The sequence below is a fragment of the Pongo abelii genome, chromosome 1 (assembly GCF_028885655.2).
Source record: "Pongo abelii isolate AG06213 chromosome 1, NHGRI_mPonAbe1-v2.0_pri, whole genome shotgun sequence".
Taxonomy (NCBI): Eukaryota; Metazoa; Chordata; class Mammalia; order Primates; family Hominidae; genus Pongo; species Pongo abelii.
The window spans coordinates 92,957,642-92,976,523 of record NC_071985.2 but is presented as its reverse complement, the minus strand read 5'-3'; the positions used below and the strand labels follow the sequence as shown (position 1 = coordinate 92,976,523).

The 18,882-nt window shown below is 39.8% G+C and overlaps 1 protein-coding gene across 1 annotated transcript in view; it reads right to left on the bottom strand.

Moving 5' to 3' along the window:
• The window catches only part of FCRL5 (Fc receptor like 5), a 54,615-nt gene that overhangs the window by 26,139 nt on the left and 9,594 nt on the right, over positions 1 to 18,882 (bottom strand). The window contains exons 2-6 of the mRNA XM_054548634.2: positions 10,061 to 10,081; positions 7,442 to 7,795; positions 5,355 to 5,606; positions 4,798 to 5,082; positions 3,397 to 3,675 (exon numbers count right to left, since the gene is read on the bottom strand). Coding sequence (XP_054404609.1) covers positions 3,397 to 3,675; positions 4,798 to 5,082; positions 5,355 to 5,606; positions 7,442 to 7,795; positions 10,061 to 10,081 — 1,191 coding nt within the window. The remainder of the gene's footprint in view (positions 1 to 3,396; positions 3,676 to 4,797; positions 5,083 to 5,354; positions 5,607 to 7,441; positions 7,796 to 10,060; positions 10,082 to 18,882) is intronic.

Here is an 18,882-nt window from a genome sequence, read left to right as displayed (position 1 = left end):
AAAAGTCAAGCTGGGAACTATTTCAGGCAAACCAGCCTTTTATTTTATTCCTTAATAAGATAATTTCAAAGACTTTTTTAAAAGCTACATACCTCCCTCAAAATTTGTCCACTGAAATATTTTTTTGTGGGCCCCAAGATCTTTACCCTCAAATGGTTCTGTTTTAAATGGTTCTGTTTTACCCTAACAGTGTAAATTGATAGCTGATTGTCACAAGTGCAGGACAAAAGACAGAACTTTAAGTCATTGCTGCTTACAGGAGACAAATGCATATCTGATTGTTTCCCTGATTGAAAAATGCAGACTCACTGGGCTAAAGGAAGACAGAAGTGACTATTCCTCTGCTTCTCTCTTACATGTAAATTGTGTATTCTGCTAAAGGTTGATCAAATACTCAAAAGAATGCAACTGTTTGTCTGTTATTTACACATACTTTTTAAAAAATTTCTTCCTTTTTCTCCAATATCTTCCCTTTCACCTTTAAATATTGAAACCCTCAAAATCATCTTTGGAGAAGGCAGGGAGCTGAATCTGGGGAACATGTCCTTAGCCATGGCAAAATATACTATCCAAATTGATTCAGACCTGTCTTAGAGAGTTTTTGGTTCACAGATTCAATGTTTCACCAATGCAGTTGTTCAGTCTCCAGTCCACAGGCTCCACCCACCTGCAGGGTGACCCAGCCATTTCCCAGGCTACTCTTACCAGCTCTCCTGTCCTCCATGCTAGTCATTCCCTGTCTCTTTCTTTTTCACCAGACCTCTTGTCTTTTCTTCTCTCCCAGCTCCCCTTGTTGTAGGACCTGCCTCTCTTGTGCAGAGATGTTGCTCTCAAAGGAGAATTCCCTTATCTTTCTACCAGCGGAACCACACCCTTACCTGTACCAGCTCCTCACTCCGACCTGGGCCCTGAGGCTATGGAAGAGCCCTCCTTGGCCTGCCTGGGGGGATTTTCTTCTGTCTTTTCATCCTGTGCTCACCTGCCTCTGTCCTAGATAAAATGTTTTTACCTCTACTGGCTTCTTGCAAACACCATTTGCATGTGTTTAACCCTCTCCATGTTAAAAAAAAAAAAAAACCATCAGACAATAGAAAAACAACCCTATTTGCATTTGCAGTTCCTCACAGTTGGTTTCTCCACCTTTCTGTAGTCAGTCTTCTGGAAGAAGTGACCTACCGTTAACATCTCTACTTCTTTATCTCATATCTCATATGCATGTTTTGTCCATTACAACTTGGTTTTTATCCCCAACAATCTACTAAAGTGGATTTTCATGTTTCTGAATATAATTATGATGACAAAGATAAAAATAATAAAATAGATATTTGTTATAATGACACTATAGTGTCTTTAACTAAGTTCTGGTGTTTGTGTATTTGTTGGATGTAATTTGTAAATATTGATATATAGAGAAACACTAATTTAATCATCAAAGTAATTCATTGAGGTGGGTACAATTGTTGCCCCTCTTTCACAGATGAAGATGCTGAGGACCCAAGTGGTTGAGTCACACAGTTAGTAAGTGAAGAGGCAGCAGTCAAACCTAGGTATTCTGATTCTAGTCTGTCTTCTGCCAAAGAGTACTTTGTGGCTAAATTCACTGGATGTGACTCAGTTTTTATCTTTCATCATCTCTTAGCTTTGCCTTATCCAAACCAGCTCCCTCCCTTCTGCTTAGAACACATTCTGCCCTTGGTGACAGTGGGGCACACTCTTACAGTGCCTCTTGCCTCAACCAGAGTCCTTCCTTCTCAAGTCCCATCTCCTCTACTGGGACTGGCCTGGGGGTTTGGTCCAACTGGACACTCTCTTGATGAACCCTCTCCTTCACTCCTGGCTGCCCCCTAAACTGGCTGCTCTATGACTTGTTTCTTACTGTGCTGCTGGAGTGGTTTTCCCTAAGATTTAAAGCATGCATGGAGCCCAGATTGCCCTGAAAATATGGCCCAAGCCCTTACTCTGCTTCTAAATATGGTCTAAACATACCTTCCTCTCCAACCTTATCCTACCTTTCTCCACTGTTCAGTCTGTGCTGCAGTCGTCAAGAACTGACTGCCCCTCCAGTTCCTGGAACATGCCTTCCCTCCCTCACCACAATCCTCTTCTACTGAAATGTTCCCACTCATCCTCAGGTCTCAACCCACACATGAGTTCTTCCAAGAAATTTTTTCTCACTTCCCAACTCAGATTGGCATGCCTTTCCATCTGCTCCTGCAGCCACCAGGTGCTTCTATCCTCAGGTTGATGTTTTCTCTATTACTTGTCTGCATTTGCTATTAGCCCCTACGAACTGTGTGGGCAAGGCCAGGTTAGTGTAGTCTTGGATGCATCCTTAGATGTCAGTACAGTCTGGTCCATGGAATATATGCAATCAGCATTTATTAGGTGAAGAAGTGAGTCATTGAATAGGACTTTAAACATCTCTGAGCATGTTTGATCATGATGTCACTGTCTCCACTTTCCTTGGGCCTCTGAATGTCAGGGACACTGTTCTCTTTCTACGTCATTTGATGTCTCCCCCTGGGTTCCCTGGTCCTCTCCTTTATAATCTCACACATCCATGTGGGAGGGACTGGATTCTTGCTTGTCTTCCAAGCTGGTATTATTGTTTTACAGGAGAGGAAACTGATGCTGCTTCCAGGCCCAACCAAGACTGGACTCTCTGTCACCAGTATAGATCCAAATCACATTGTCTCCTTCAACACTGGACCTGGCATTCAGCCATGCATGGATGGTTCAAAACTGAGATCCAAAGCTCAAAGGAAACCTTTTTGATGTCATAACTATTTGGCAGCTACCTGAATAGCTCTGAGGGCATTAAGCCAAGCAAGTAGAGGTGAAGCTATCTCCTGGCCTACCCCCAGCCCACCATTGCCCGTGCCTTTCTTACCTATTGCCCGTCAACTCTAAAAAAGGCTTGAGCAAGAAGGACATGCTGGGTTATCTATGATCCAGCGACTTGTCTTTGTGTCTTACATGTCTTTGCCTTTGGTTTATTGATTAATGTCTGATATTAACAGAACAGGAGATACCTCTGTGCTCCTGGAAATTGAATCTGTGTCTACTGAGAATAATATAGTGAATGAAAATCAGTCATCTGGGGAGCCACAGGACAAGTGGAAAGCATAAGAAAAGCACTTGGCTTCTCAGAAATTGGGAACCAGGGGATAGAAAGCCACTGCACCATCAGGCAGGGGTAAGAAGGCACCTAGACTGCAATGCAATGAGACTTGAGAGGTAGACAGCTGGTTCAGTGAGCCGGAGAGTGGAGGAGGACATTAGGTTTTCCCAAGAAAGAAACCGAGGATACGGGAAGGTATATGTTGACTTCCGAAGGGCAGGGTGAGACAGGACTCTTGGCCAGGGGTGGGTGATTGGCAGGAACGCAGGGCTTACCAGTGACTGAGAGGCTCACAGCCTTACTGGGCTTGGCACCAAAGCCATTGTCAGCTGTGCAGTAGTAGTTCCCTGAATGCTCTGTAGTCAGTGAGAAGCTGATGGATGCTCCCCTTTCACAGCGGACTGACTTGTGCCTCAGGGGGACACCCTCATGATAAAACCTGTACAAAGTGCGCAGAGAATCTTCCTGGGTTTCACAGTGAAGTGTCACCTTGGTTCCCTCAAAATTCAGAGCCTTTTCAGGGCTGAGAGTGAGGACAGGATGAGATGCGGGGACTGAGCAAGAGAAAAAGTTAGTCAAGAATTGCTTTTGCCTCTTACTGTAGATTACAAGGCATGGCCAATGCAAATGCCCAGTCTCCAGTCTCCACCCTTACCTTGCTGCCATCAGAACCACACACCCTTACCTGCACCTGCTTCTTGCTCCTTCCCTCTGCCCTATGACTATGGAATGTTGCACCTGAAGTGCCCAATTATTCTGAGTCTTCTTTCCTATTCCTGTTCATTTCTCCTTCACTTGCATTGGCCTCAGGGATTTATTTGCCATTGCTAGTTTTTCCTTAAAGATTAGCATAGTCTTCTAGAGCTTTTTCTTCTGCTCCTACTCTCTCCCTTGGCCCAGACTGAGCTTCTTTATTTACAGGTGAGAAAACTGAGTCAGGGAGAGACTAGGAGACCTGCCTGTGTAGGCTGTTTTCAGGGCCAGCCAGGGCCAGAGTTGGTGCCCTGACTCCTAGTCTGGTGATGATCACATTGTCTCCTTAGAAGTGAGCCCAGAGTTTGCCATGAGTGGAGGGGTGACACAGGGCTCTACAGAAGCTGTTTTTCCCTCATCGCTGTAACTACCACAATAGCTTTGAAGGAAGGATGGTGCTGTATACTAGTAAGGGAGGTGATGTAATCTGGGGTGCATATTTATACTTATAACTAGGGAATGGTAAACCTCCAGAGTTACATATTTGGAGTAACTATGATGTTGCAACCTGTCTTTGTATCCTACAGAAATTTTCACATTGGTTATTGTCATAAGTAATGTTAATTGGGACAACAGATACCTCTGTACCCCAGAGTCAGAGAGCTATGCCCCAGCCCATGGCTTATCCCTATGGGCCTAGAAGAAAAAAAAATGATGTCAGGGAAGAGAACCCTGTGAGAGAAAAGAAAGAATTGTATTTAATGGCATTGAAAGAAAAAAAATAGACCTTTCTTTTCTTGGATTTTCCTGGGTCTAAGCTCTTCTAAGATGTTCACAAGAGTAGAGGTCTCTTTGCCTGCACAACTCCCATTCTCACAGGTATGAGTTTTCTCTACAAAGACTGGTGACCCAAGCTGATATGCAGCCCTCTCCCACTTTTCCAGCCCTCTCTGCAGCAAATCTCAGGTTCCACCAACACTTACTCTGCACCTGTATCCAGGATCTCGGGCTGTCAGATATGATGCTGTAAGGCATTGTTGCTGCCTGACACCAGTAGAATCCTGAATCTTTACTCCACATGGCAGTAATCTGGAACTTCGGGGAGAGACTCCAGCCTGATCCCAGGGTCTGGTCATCTCTGAAGAAGCAGAACCGGAGAGGGACATCTGACCTCTCTAGAGAGAGCCGGGTCTTACAGGTCAGGGTCACTGGGCTCCCGCTGATGGGCTGGAAGGAGCTGGCTCTCAGCACTGGACGTGTAAATGGCTCTAGAGAGAAGAATCGCAACAGTCCCAGAGCAATGAGGCTGGAACTGCTTTGGAGAAAAACACAGTTCAAGCAGCAGCACATCCAAAAGCAGGCAAAGAAAGGAATGCCATTGATCCCTAGCTTCCTTCAGCCCAAAGCACTACTATACTTCCTCTGCTCCTTGCAGGAATGTGTCCTGTGGTTTAGTGGTATTCCAGTCCACCCTTTTCCTCCTGTTCTATCTCTATGACCCTTCTGACCAACTCACTTCACAAAATAGTGAACACTTTACCTTGGACTTGGATTTTGACTGTGTTGGAAGAAACAGGGCAACAACTTTCCTTATATCCAGTACAGCGATATGCACCATTGTCCTTGAGACTTGCATGAGGAATATGGAAGTCAGTTCTTTTATTAAGGAACGCCAGGACATTATCATTCTTGTAAATAGTATTATTTAGTGTTACTTTCGCCTTTGCCCGGCACCTCAGAACCACAGAGTCTCCTTCAAACACAGAAAGTGGAGCTTGCAGGATCAGTGAAGCTATGAGAAACACAATAGAGTTATTTGGTTCATCCTATTGTTTCCCCTTTCTTTTCATTGTTTTTCCAAGTAGATTTTATTTAAAAAAAAATGGGTTGGGAAAAAGAACTCTTAAAATAATTATCATTTCTTTTTTTCTGATTTAAAAATGAACACATACACCTTGAGAAAAGTTGAAAAGCAGAAATGTAGGTAAAATCACCTACCATCTCACCACCCATATTTTGGCAAATGTTTTTCCAGTTTTCTCTTCCACTTTCAAGTACTTGAGAGCTCATGCATATTTCTTTTATGGAATAATAATAATATTTGTAGATTTGATAACTTTCCTTTCACTTACTATGCTATGAACACTTTCCTATGTCATTAGTATCATTATTGAACCTGATTTTTAATGTTCACAAAGTTTTCCTTCACTGGCAGTAATGCAATTTCTTTAACGAGTTTTTTTTTTTTTTTTTTTGAGACGGAGTCTCACTCTTTCGCCCAGGCAGGACTGCAGTGGTGCTATCTCGGCTCACTGCAAGCTCCACCTCCCCGGTTCACACCATTCTCCTGCCTCAGCCTCCCGAGTAGCTGGAACTACAGGTGCCCGCCACCAAGCCCGGCTAATTTTTTGTATTTTTAGTAGAGACAGGATTTCACCGTGTTAGCCAGGATGGTCTCGATCTCCTGACCTCGTGATCCGCCTGCCTCGGCCTGCCAAAGTGCTGGGATCACAGGCGTGAGCCACTGCGCCTGGCCGAGTATTCTTTTTTTAAACCATGTTAAGGTCTGCCATTTTCAGGGATGGACATCTTTGGTTGTTTCAGTAGGCAAATTCTTAAGAGAGGGATTGTTAAGTCAAAGAGTATAAGCATTTTTATTTATTTCTTGCTAGTACAGTGCTCCCACTACGTTAAAAAATGATATAACTTCAACTTCAAAACAGGTGGCTTTAGGACAAGAAAGGAAATGTCTCTTCATTTATCTTTCTTTCTCTGTATATTTATCTACCTATGCATTATCTACCCATAAGTATGAACAATTCTCCTGCCACTTATTATTCCAAGTAAATAATGTGACTTAAAACTATACATAGAGGCCAGGTGCAGTGGCTCACACCTGTAATCCCAGCACTTTGAAAGGCCTAGGTGAGCAGATCACTTGAGCCCAGGAGTTCAACATTAGCCTGGGCAGCATGAGGAAATCCCATATCTACTAAGAATACAAAAATTAGCCAGGTGTGATGGCAGGCTCTTGTAGTCCTACTTACTAGGGATACCGAGGTGGGAGAATTGCTTGAACCCGGGAGACAGAAGTTGCAGTGAGCCGAGATAACACTACTGCACTCCAGCCTGGGTGACAGAGCAAGACTCCATCTCAAAAAACAAAACCAAATCAAACCAAATCAAAAAGCTATACACAGATTCAGGAACCATTCAAATAAATTAGTCCTCAGACTTTCTGGTACCGGAGAAGCTTGTAAAAAATACAAATTGCTGGACCCCACTTCTATAGATTTTGATTGAATAAGCATTGGTAGGTCCTGAGTATATGTATGGTTGATAAACTGCCCAGGCTTTCTGACTCAAATCAAACTTTAAGAACCACAGGTTTAGAGACATTAATCCACTCAAGTAAAAATTCTATTCATTTTAATTGTTTAAAATTAAGCAGCTAACCCCATTCCCTGTCTGGTTGTATTCTGAGCTTTTTACTCTCTCCCTGTCTTACCACAGTGTAAAATAAAATTGTCCACTCATGAAGGGTCTGAGGTAAACAGTAACAACAGCTAGAGAGAAACATGGGCTGAATTGATTTCTAAAGTTGGTGCGTCTTTCACGCTCTCTCACCTGAAGAAAAATCCAAGTGCACAGGGCTACTGAGAGGGGAGCCCTGGGCCTGGCATCTGTACTCTCCAGATTTCTGAACCTCAAGGGTATTGTCTGGGGTTTCTCTTAGTATTTCTTTCCCAAGGTACCGATGGTACCATTTTGTTTTCTGTGGTAAGTAGAAGTGAAATCCCTTGCAAGTCAGGGTCACTCTCTCTCCTTGGAAGACTGTGGTCCATGGAGGCTGGAGGGAAATAATGGGCCTGGGTGTCCTTGCTGAAGAGGAAAGAGAAAAGGAGTCTGAGGTGAAGGCGCCTGCAGAGCCAGCCTCAGGGCCTCCTGCTGCATAGCCTGAAGTACCTGGGTTTGGAGGATCTGAAAGTGGTCCCCTGGGAGGGTCACTGATAGCTCAAAGCTCCCTGTCAGCCAGTGGCCCTCACCTCACCCAAGGGAGAAATTGCCCAGGGGATGGCAATGAGCAAAATGATTTCCGGAGGGTGACACCAGCAGGATTCGCCATCAAATATCACAGTTAGGTAGCCTTACATGGAAGTGGGTCCCAGAGAAAATCAATGCTGCGCTGCCATTTCATCATGTTCATACACTCATAAGAAACTACAAAGGTTATGTTAAAATCACAATTTTGCACTTTCCCTAAGAGAATAAATCATATTATCTTAGGATTTGTCCCTGAGAAAACCTTGAGAGCTCAACTTACCTAATATCTTCATTTTGTAGATGATGATTCAAGTGCCCAGGAGAATCCCATCATAGCTAATTGTGGCAGAGCAAGGAAGGGACAAGTCACTCACTGACATCCAGAGGTGACCAGGACAAAGTTACAGCTGGGGCCACTGATTTGGACAAGGAGAGGGGTTGTAGAGGGTTCTTGCTATTCATGGGTTCTCAATTATCCACTCAGAGCCAAAGGAATGGCAGTAAGAGCCAGAACTAATTAAATGTGGGAGGCAGATAACTTGTCTTCTCCCCATCTCCCCTTTCTGTGCCTTTCTTTTTTGTAAGGACCCAGTTGTTGGATGTCCTGGAGGATTTTACTCCAAAGTGTAGAGAATGCAGCATTCCTGCTGGCATCAGCACAGTGGGATATTTTCAGGGTATTTTTCTGGCTTGCTGATTGGAGAGGATCCTATCCTGAGTCCAGTACACTTGCCATGGAGTTGAAGATGTCCTGCCTGGCTAAATGGGGTCTGTTGGCATAACAGTAAATGCAGGGCTTAGCAAAAGCCAGGAGCTGCTTGGGCATTCACCCCTTCCCCCAGGGAGGGTCAGAGGGTGACCATGGAGCTATCCTGGCCCTTGGGCAATGCCAAAAAACCAGGCATCACTTTCAAATCCCTGCTGACCTCAGCAAGAAAACAGGAGATATTGTTTTAGGTCTAACATTTAAGTCTTTAAGAAAACCTAGGCAATACCATTCAGGACACAGGCATGGGCAAGGACTTCATGTCTAAAACACCAAAAGCAATGGCAACAAAAGCCAAAATTGACAAATGGGATCTAATTAAACCAAAGAGCTTCTGCACAGCAAAAGAAACTACCATCAGAGTGAACAGGAAACCTACAGAATGGGAGAAAATTTTTGCAATCTACTCATTTGACAAAGGGCTAATATCCAGAATCTACAATGAACTCAAACAAATTTACAAGAAAAAATCAAACAACCCCATCAAAAAGTGGGCGAAGGATGTGAACAGACACTTCTCAAAAGAAGACATTTATGCAGCCAAAAAACATGAAAAAATGCTCATCATCACTGGCCATCAGAGAAATGCAAATCAAAACCACAATGAGATACCATCTCACACCAGTTAGAATGGCGATCATTAAAAAGTCAGGAAACAACAGGTGCTGGAGAGGATGTGGAGAAATAGGAACACTTTTATACTGTTGGTGGGACTGTAAACTAGTTCAACCATTGTGGAAGTCAGTGTGGCGATTCCTCAGGGATCTAGAACTAGAAACACCATTTGACCCAGCCATCCCATTACCGGGTATATACCCAATGGACTGCAAATCATGCTGCCATAAAGACACGTGCACACGTATGTTTATTGCGGCACTATTCACAATAGCAAAGACTTGGAACCAACCCAAATGTCCAACAATGATAGACTGGATCAAGGAAATGAGGCACATATATACCATGGAATACTATGCAGCCATAAAAAATGATGAGTTCATGTCCTTTGTAGGGACATGGATGAAGCTGGAAACCATCATTCTCAGCAAACTATCGCAAGGACAAAAAAACAAACACCGCATGCTCTCACTCGTAAGTGGCAATTGAGCAATGAGAACACATGGACACAGGAAGGGGAACATCATACACTGAGGCCTGTTGTGGGGTGGGGGGAGGGGGGAGGGATAGCATTAGGAGATATACCTAATGTTAAATGATGAGTTAATGGGTGCAGCATGCCAACATGGCACATGTATACATATGTAACAAACCTGCACGTTGTGCACATGTACCCTAAAACTTAAAGTATAATAAGAAAAAAAAAGAAAGAAAACAGGAGATATTGGAGATCTCAGGCAGCCATCACAAATATTTTCTATTTATTAGGAAGGGACACTCTTAACCAGAGATGCTGAAGAGCCAAAGACAGGAGAACTCACCAAACTGTCCACTGACAGGAGCTGCAAAAAATAAGAGCCAGAGATGAGCACAGAACCATGATTATTTTGTTTTAAGAAGATAATTCCCTTTTTTACCCTTTAAAAAATTCATTTAAAAACTCTAAATTATTCATCAAATGTATATATATACACATAAATATACATATATATGCATATATATATGGCATGGTATTTGGACTTCTACAATGAATTTTAAAAATGGTATCTGCCATCAAGGAGTTGACTAGTGGAAAAACAGAAACACGATTTAAAATAATATAACACAGGGTATAAGTGCAATAACAGAAATACACATGGGGTATGTTGGGGGCTGAAGGGCCACTAGCCCAGTGTGTAGGATATATGTGTGTGTGTGTAGAGTGTGTGTTTGTGTGTACATGTGTTGAACAGGATGGGTGGATCCTTGAAGGTACCTAAAGGAGATGATACTTCACAAAACTGTGAGTGAGAACGTGAGTCTGCAGGTGGATGTTAGCATTTGTGTGTGGTAAGAGGCGATTTCTACCTTTCAAGGTAGAAAGGGCACAGAAGTGGAGAAATGACATTGGTGCTCAGGAACTGGGAGTGTTGGGGGAAATAAGACCAGAGAAGCATGCAGAGCCTGAGTAAGTGGTTCTAATTTTATTATAAAAGTCATAAGGAGTCATGGAATGGTTTCAAGGAGGAGATTGACAAGGTTAGAATTTCAAACTTTGATGGAGCACTCCGTCAGTGGACAGAATTTAATGGGACAATATGAAGCAGGGAGACTGATTAAAAGGCAGGGCAAGGAAATGGACATGAATTAAGCCTGCCTTGGGCACCAGACTCCAGGCTATACTCTTCATGAGATCATTGAATCCAAGGGCTCGTTATCATCATGCCTAATTTTTAAACAATCAACTGATGCACAGATTATTTAGACCTGATGCTCAGCCCAAGAGATGCTAATGTGTAATTTTTGTCAGAGTATTTATCCAAATTATCTTCATTATCTGCTTTTTTATTTTCCCTTCTCTATAATGCAAGCTCTATGAGACCTAGGACTTTTCTTATGTTCACCATATATCCTCCAGGACCTATAACAGTGACTAGCATATAAAAGATATTCCTTTAATATTCACTAAATATATTTTTGTTGTGTAATAAATTAATTAAAGAACTAGGTTAATAATATAGGGGTAGAAGGATAGAGATTTGAGAAATGGGTAATGAAGAGAGAGGAGGACACGAAACTGGCAGGTTTATCAATTGAGTAGGTATTCTGCATATGGGTTGATTTATTTATTCAACAGATTTTTGGAATGCCAATCATACTCTAGAGCAAGGCAATAGAAATCCAGGAGTGTGTGAGAGACACATCATCCCTGTCCACATGAGGCTATTGGAGACTTATCCAAACTTAAGTGTTTTACTGAGAACAACAAATTATTCACCATTCACCTGAATATTTTGGCTTCCTTCATCTTTGCATTGTTTTAAATGAAGCTAATATTTTTGTGAGTGGTTTCTATATGGTCTGCATTTACACAGGTTATTTCATATAACCATGTCAATAACCCTGTGAGGTAAGCACTAGGATCAACCCTATTTTGTAGACCAGGAATCAGGTAGCCAGTAGGTGGCAAGATGAAGTTTTGAACCTAGATGCTGTTTGACCCCAGAGCCCATGTTATAAACTTTGCCGTCTCATGCTCAGGACCTGGCCATTACCCACATTGTATGGGGCCACATTGAGATGTGTTCCTACTTCAGGAATTATAGTCCATGCACCTTCCAACTGTGAGGTCCTCTTTTCTTATATCATGACTGCTCCATTTCTGCTCCTCTAGCTCCTACTCACCTCTAAGTTTCAAGAAGTCTTTACTAGCTATTTTGAATACAGTTTAGTATCTGCCTACAGCATTCATTGGTAACTTTGCCTGGACAATTATTTAACTGGGATCTTGTTGCATAGCTGCTTGAAAGTACATTGGCCTTGCTGGGAGCCCTTCTATGTCATGTTGTTTCCAGAACATAGACATAGTGTCTCCTATGGACTCTAATTGTTCAGCACCTGTGCATAGATATTACTAAACACATTTGCTGAACAAATAAATAAACATATTTAATTCTAATATTTAAACTTTAGTAAAAATCAACCAGTTCGCACATATGAGTTGATAGAGACTTATGCACACCCACAGGGACAAAGAGAAAGTCATGTGCTTTAGATTTATCCTTGCTTTGTCCACCTATGCCTCTGCGACCTCCTCCATCCTATGTTCTTAAACAGCCAATTGCTGCAGTGGTTTGCAATTGTGTGCAAGAGAAAGAGCTGTCTTTCCCATTAGAAACCTTGCCCTCTCATGCTTGGGACCAGGATCTGGCCTTGTCATACAAGGAATAAATACATCTCCTCTGCAGAGAGGAAAGTGGGCTGTTCTATGAATAAGACAATATGAACAAACAAACATGAAACATTTTCTGGACTTTATGAAGTACTTTCTAAGAAAAAAATAAATGAAATTTTAATTGTCGTGGTTACTGTGGTTTCCTATTCTGTAAGATTGTAAATTCCTTCCAGCTGTGGCCATTTTCTTCAGCCTCAAGAGAAAGCCCTGAGCTACAGAGTAAAGTTCAAAAATACAGTCTCCTAATGTAGGAAAGATTCTCTCAGTGGGGGCTGAGCCCCAAGAAAGGACCAGGCCTGCGGTGGAGAGAGAAGCTGTCCTGACCCCACCCAGGGCCCATGGTGAGCCCTTTTACTCACCCAGGACCAGTAATATCACCCACAGCAGCATGAAGACCTGGACCACCAAGGGCTGAGATCAAAAGAGAAGTTTTCTCAAGTCCAAAACAGGTTTGGACTTGATCTTACAGTCAGGACACTGCACACCAGCTCCAAGGAGCACATCTGAGAAGCTGCACTCTCAAAAAGAGCAGAATGCATTAGTGAATTGAAAAAAGGAAGTGGGAGTACCCGTCTTCAGCTACTAATCACAGTTTCCTACCCGATGATCAAAGAAAAAAAAAAAGTTAAAGTTTTAGAAAATCAAATACCCTTGACCCTACATTTTTGCTGTTGGGAAATTACCCTGAAGGAAGTATCTGAAGAGAGTTCTATAAGAACGTTTATTGTAGCATTCATTATTGCCAAAACACTGGAAACAAAACAAAAAACCACGATATGGGGACTGTTTAAGAATATTCTGATTCATCTGTACGATGACAAGCAATCATTAAAGAGTAAGGTAAATCTGAACATGCCAAGAAGGGAAGACCACCTTGTTTGATGTGAAGAGAATAAAAGTGAGATATAGATTGGTTTTGTAGTATTATCCCATTGGGTAAATATAAAAAATAGGATATATGTGTACATCAACTCTTTTAAGTATACTTTCTTTTTTTTCCTGGAAAGTACACACAAAAATATTGATTATGTTTGAGGAGCAATAGGTGGGAAGAAGACAATTTATTTTATGTATTTCTGTACTGTTTGATTTTTTTAAAAAAATTACCCAGGTGAATGTATAGCGCTTATGATTTTCTAAAAGTCAAGTTTCCATCCTGGTACTTGTCAACAGAGGTTCCTAAGATATTAGCTGCCACGAGGAGTGCCAGTTTCTTTCTTTCAAATATTTTCCCACCCTTTCTCTCTGGGCCCATACCTTGGTCTTCCTAAGAGGGCATTTAATTTTATATCTACAAATGCACATCACCTTAGGTATACTATGTCACATCTGACCCACTGCACCCTGAGGCAAGAAAATCATACAGGGGTTACAGGGGTGAATAGAGATTAAGCGGAGAACTTCAGAGGAGAACTTCAAAGGGAACACAGAATCTTTACCTACTTTTGGTGCTAAAACAAATAGTGCTGCTATGAACATTCTTGTATACATTTATTGGGGCATGTGCACACATAATTCTATTGGGTACATACCTGGGAGTGGAATTCCTGGCTCATAAGGTATGCATATATTCAGTTTAGGAAGTATTACCAAATTATTTTCCAAAGTGGTTGTGCCAATTCACACCACACCCACCAACCAATGTATGAGAGTTATCATTGTTCTAAAATTGTTGCTGATATTGGTATTGTCATCTAGTAAACTCTGGCCATTCTGCTAGAATTATCTCAATATGGTTTTAATTTGTATGTCTCTGGTGAATTTGAGAATGAGCATTTTTTCATAGTCTAATTGGTGATGTAGATATCCTTTTTATGTGCAATCTCTGTTCAAATATTTCCTCATTTTTCTCTTAACTTTCAGTCTTTCTCTTCCTGTTTTGTAGTTATTTTAAACTCTGAATATAAACTGTTTGTTGGATATATGTATTGCAAATGTCTTCCTTCAATCTGTGGCTTGCTTCTTTGCTCATTGACAATGCCTTTTGATGAACAACCATTCTAACATATGGTTAACCATTGTTAACATATGTCTAACCATTGACATAGTCTAGTTTATCAATCTTCTCCTTTGTGGTTAGAGATTTTTGCATCCCTTCTAAGAAAGTCTACTCCAAGATCATAAAGATACTCCCCCAGGTTATCTTCCAGAAACTTTATTTTTTACCATTTATTTTATATTTATAATGGCATTGCAATTGATTTTTGTGTAGAGTTTGAGTGTTTATATTCACTTTTAACTTAAATACAGATAATTTACCCAGCCCTATTTATTGAAAGTTGATTTTTTCCACAGTACAGTGCAATTTCACCTTTGTTATAAAACAAAAAGCCATGTAGGTCTATTTTTGGAAACTCCTTTCTTGTCCGTTAATCTATTTTGTCTATCCTCATGCCAATACCACACTCTTCTAATTATTGTTGCTTTATAATAACTCTTAGTAACTGATAGTTTAAGTCATAAAATGCTGTTTTTCTTCAAAATTGTTATGGCTATTTTTGGCTTTTTGTATTTTTCTATACATTTAAAAATCACCTCATCAATTCCTGTCCCCTCTCTCCCCAAAAGCCTAGTAGACTTTTAATAACTGGGATTGCATTGGATTTATAAGTTAATTTGTATAAATTAGAAAAGATTTAGTCTCACAATCCATAAACATACAATATCCCCTCATTTATTTAGGTTAACTTGACATTCCTTCAGTAATTTTCTATAGCTTTGCCTGTGGAAAGTATATCTTTCGGTAGGTTTATCCTTAGGTTATTGATATGTTTTTGATGATATTGTAAGTGACAACGTTAGATTTTTTTTCTAAATGTATATTGGTATATAGAAATATAATACTTTTTTGTTTTACTGGCCATTATTTTTATTTTTATTTTTTTGAGACAGAGTTTCACTCTTGTCCCCCAGGCTGGAGTGCACTGGCACGATCTTGGCTCATTACAACCTCCACCTCCCAGGTTCAAGTGATTCTCCTGCCTTAGCCTCCCAGGTAGCTGGGATTATAGGTGTCTGCCACCATGCCCAGCTAATTTTTGCATTTTTAGTAGAGATGAGGTTTCACCATGTTGGCCAGGCTGGTCTCAAACTCCTGACCTCAAGAGATCTGCCCGCCTTGGCCTCCGAAAGTGCTAGGATTACAAGCGTGAGCCACCATGCCCAGCCTTACTGACCTTTTAATATCTAGTAACATTGCTGAATTTACTTATTAATTTTAATAGTTTAGGTTATTTTAGATTTCATGCAAACACAATCATGTAATGATAGTTTTATTCATTATTTTTAATACTTAAACTTCCTTTTCTCTCACTTATTGCACTGACTAGGAACTCAAACATGATACTAAAGAGAAGAGGTAATATCAGGTGTCCTGTCTTAGTCTCACAGAAAAAGCTCTTAACATTTCAATATTAAATATAATATTTTCTGTAATTTTTTTGGTAAATACTATGTATCAGATTAAATATCTTTCCTTATATTTCTAATTTGCTAAGAAATTTTCCTTTTTTCCTAAATAATGGATGCTGTTTCAGTAAATACCTTTATTGCCTCTATTAATATGATCATATGATTATTTACTTTTATTGTTAATATGGTGAATTACATGGATGACTATAAATGTAAAGTCAATGTGCATGCCAACTTGGCCATGATGTGTTATCTTTTTTATATATTCTTGAATTTGACTTATAAATTTGCTGTGCTTTTTAGCATTTGTTTTCATGAGAAAGATGGACCAATTTTCTTTCTTGATGAATTTTAGTAACAAAATTATATTGGTCTCATAAGCAAGCTCCTTCTTTTTCTATTTTTGTGAAGTTTGTTTAAGATTGATGTTATTTCTTCCTTAAATGTTTGGAAGATTTTACTGGTAAAGATACTTAGGCTTGGAACTTTCTCTGGAGGAGGGCAAATTACAGATTTGATTTTTAAAATTGATATGAGATTATTCAGATACTTTATTTCTTCTTGTGCCAGTTTTGATATGTTGTATATTTTTAGGAATTTGCTTATCAATATTTCCAAGTCTATTGTCACAACATTATTTACAATGTCCTCAGTTATTTTTTAATGTATTTGAGATCTGTAGTAATGTTTTTTATTTTTTCACTCATAATATTGATAACTCTCTTCTCTTTGCCATTCTATTTTTTTTTTATTCTTGATCAGTCTCTAGAGGGAATCATCAATTGAATTAGCCTTTTCAAAGAACCTTTTGGCTTTGTTGATTTTTCTGTATTGTATGTTCATTTTCTATTTCATTAATTTCTCCTCTTTTCTTTAATATTTACTTCATTTTACCTTTCAAAAGTTAACTTGCTTTTTGAAAACTTCTTACAGGGATACTTAGGTCTTTGATTTATTAATCTTTTATTTTCCAATATGCTATACAGTTTTGTCTAAGTGTGGCTGCAATGTGTAAGTTTTGATATGTCATATCTCTATGATCTTTTTGTTAAAAATATTATTAATTTCCATTAGGGTGTTCCTTCTGGCCAATGAGTTGTTTTGAAGTGTATTGTTTCTTTTCCTAATAGAGATTTTCATTTTTGTTGATATTAATCTCTAGTTTAATTCCACTGTGGTCTGAGAATATATTTTATGATTTCAGTCTTTTGAAATATGTTGAAATGTGCTTTATGGGCTAGTATATAGTCACGTTTTGTAAATTTTCCATGTTTTCTTTAAAACAATGTATATTTGCAAATATTGGTGCAGCATTTCATTTCTGTCAATTACATAATTCTATATTCTATATTCTATATTGTGTTATTCAAATATTCTATGGTCTTCCTATTTTTTCTAATATTCTATAAGTTACCAAGAGAATTATGTTAGGGTTTTCCATTATCATGGTGAATTTGTCAACTTCCTTTTTATTTCTGTCTTTTTTTGTTTTATATTTTGAAGTTATTTTATGAAGCGCTTACACATCTAGAATTGTTACCTCTTCCTGATAATTTGACACACTTGCCATTATTATATATCTCTCTTTATCTCTGTTTCTTGCCTGAAAGCCACAGTGGGAGAGTCTCATCTACATTTGGACTTGATTCAGTTGATTGGACGCTATACTTAAAAACCCGAATCTGATGCTGTGTTTGCTGTAATGTTATCAATGACGTTCAGCTAATCTGAGTATCTAGTTGAGCATGGTCCATTTATTGAACCATTGTTGTTTTAAGTCACAAGGTTTTGGCTTTTTTTTTTTAATGCAGCAATAGATAACTGAGATGAGCTTATTCCATCATGCTTAGGAATGTTCTTTTTTATCATTAAGTGATAATCCAGTTATCTCTAGTAATGTTTGTTTTAAAATTTATTTTTCTTATTAGGTCAAACTTGTGAATCATGGTATTCAAATCCACATCTTTTCTAATTTTAATCTATCTCAACTCTATATCAACTCTTGATTTCTTTTATAGCATAGCTTTTGCATGCTTTAATTTTATCTCGTTCTTTGCAATTTTTATAATTGTATAGTTTTATTTCTCTTGAAATAAAGACATTTACTACTCACAGAATACCCGTATGCACCACATTGTTCAGCTCTCATATAGTAGAGGACCATGTGACTAGATGTGTCCTATAGGCTGTGAGAGGAAGTAGTATAAGTTATTTCCAGGCTGACGTACACAAGAGCAGGCATGAAATGCCCCTGTATCACCTCTCTTGCTATTGGCACCAAACAGCCTATGTGATTCAGACAGTGCAGGTACAAAATGATGAAGCCTCTGGATCTGTTGCCAATTCATGTTGGACATGTAACTTGAGTTAAAATAAAATTGGCACCAAACAGCCTATGTGATTCAGACAGTGCGGGTACAAAATCCAGAAGCCTCTGGATCTGTTGCCAATTCATGTTGGACATGTAACTTGAGTTAAAATAAGCTATTATGTGTTGAGTCACTCAATTTTTAGGGTTGTTTCAAACTGTCTTCTTCTCACTAAAACACACTACCAGAACAATTCTAAATTACCATTTTTTCCAGCCTTACTGGAAACTATTTTGGTGCTCTTCATTAAATGCAAATCTAACTTTTGGCTTGAGATACATAATTGTTATTATATTAAGAAAAAGGTCCTGCCGGGCATGGTGGCTCACATCTGTAATCTCAGCACTTTGGGAGGCCGAGGCAGATGGATCACGAGGTTAGGAGATCAAGATCATCCTGGCTAACACGATGAAACCCCATCTCTACTAAAAATACAAAAACTTAGCTGGGCGTGGTGGCACATGTCTGTAGTCCCAGCTACTCGAGAGGCTGAGGCAGGAGAATCGCTTGAACCCAGGAGGTGAAGGTTGCAGTAAGCCGAGATCGTGCCACTGCACTCCAGCTTGGGTGGGAGAGCGAGACTCCATCTCAAAAAAAAAAAAAAAAATCCTTCTAGTTTTAATTTTTGTGTGCCTCAGGACCATTTAAG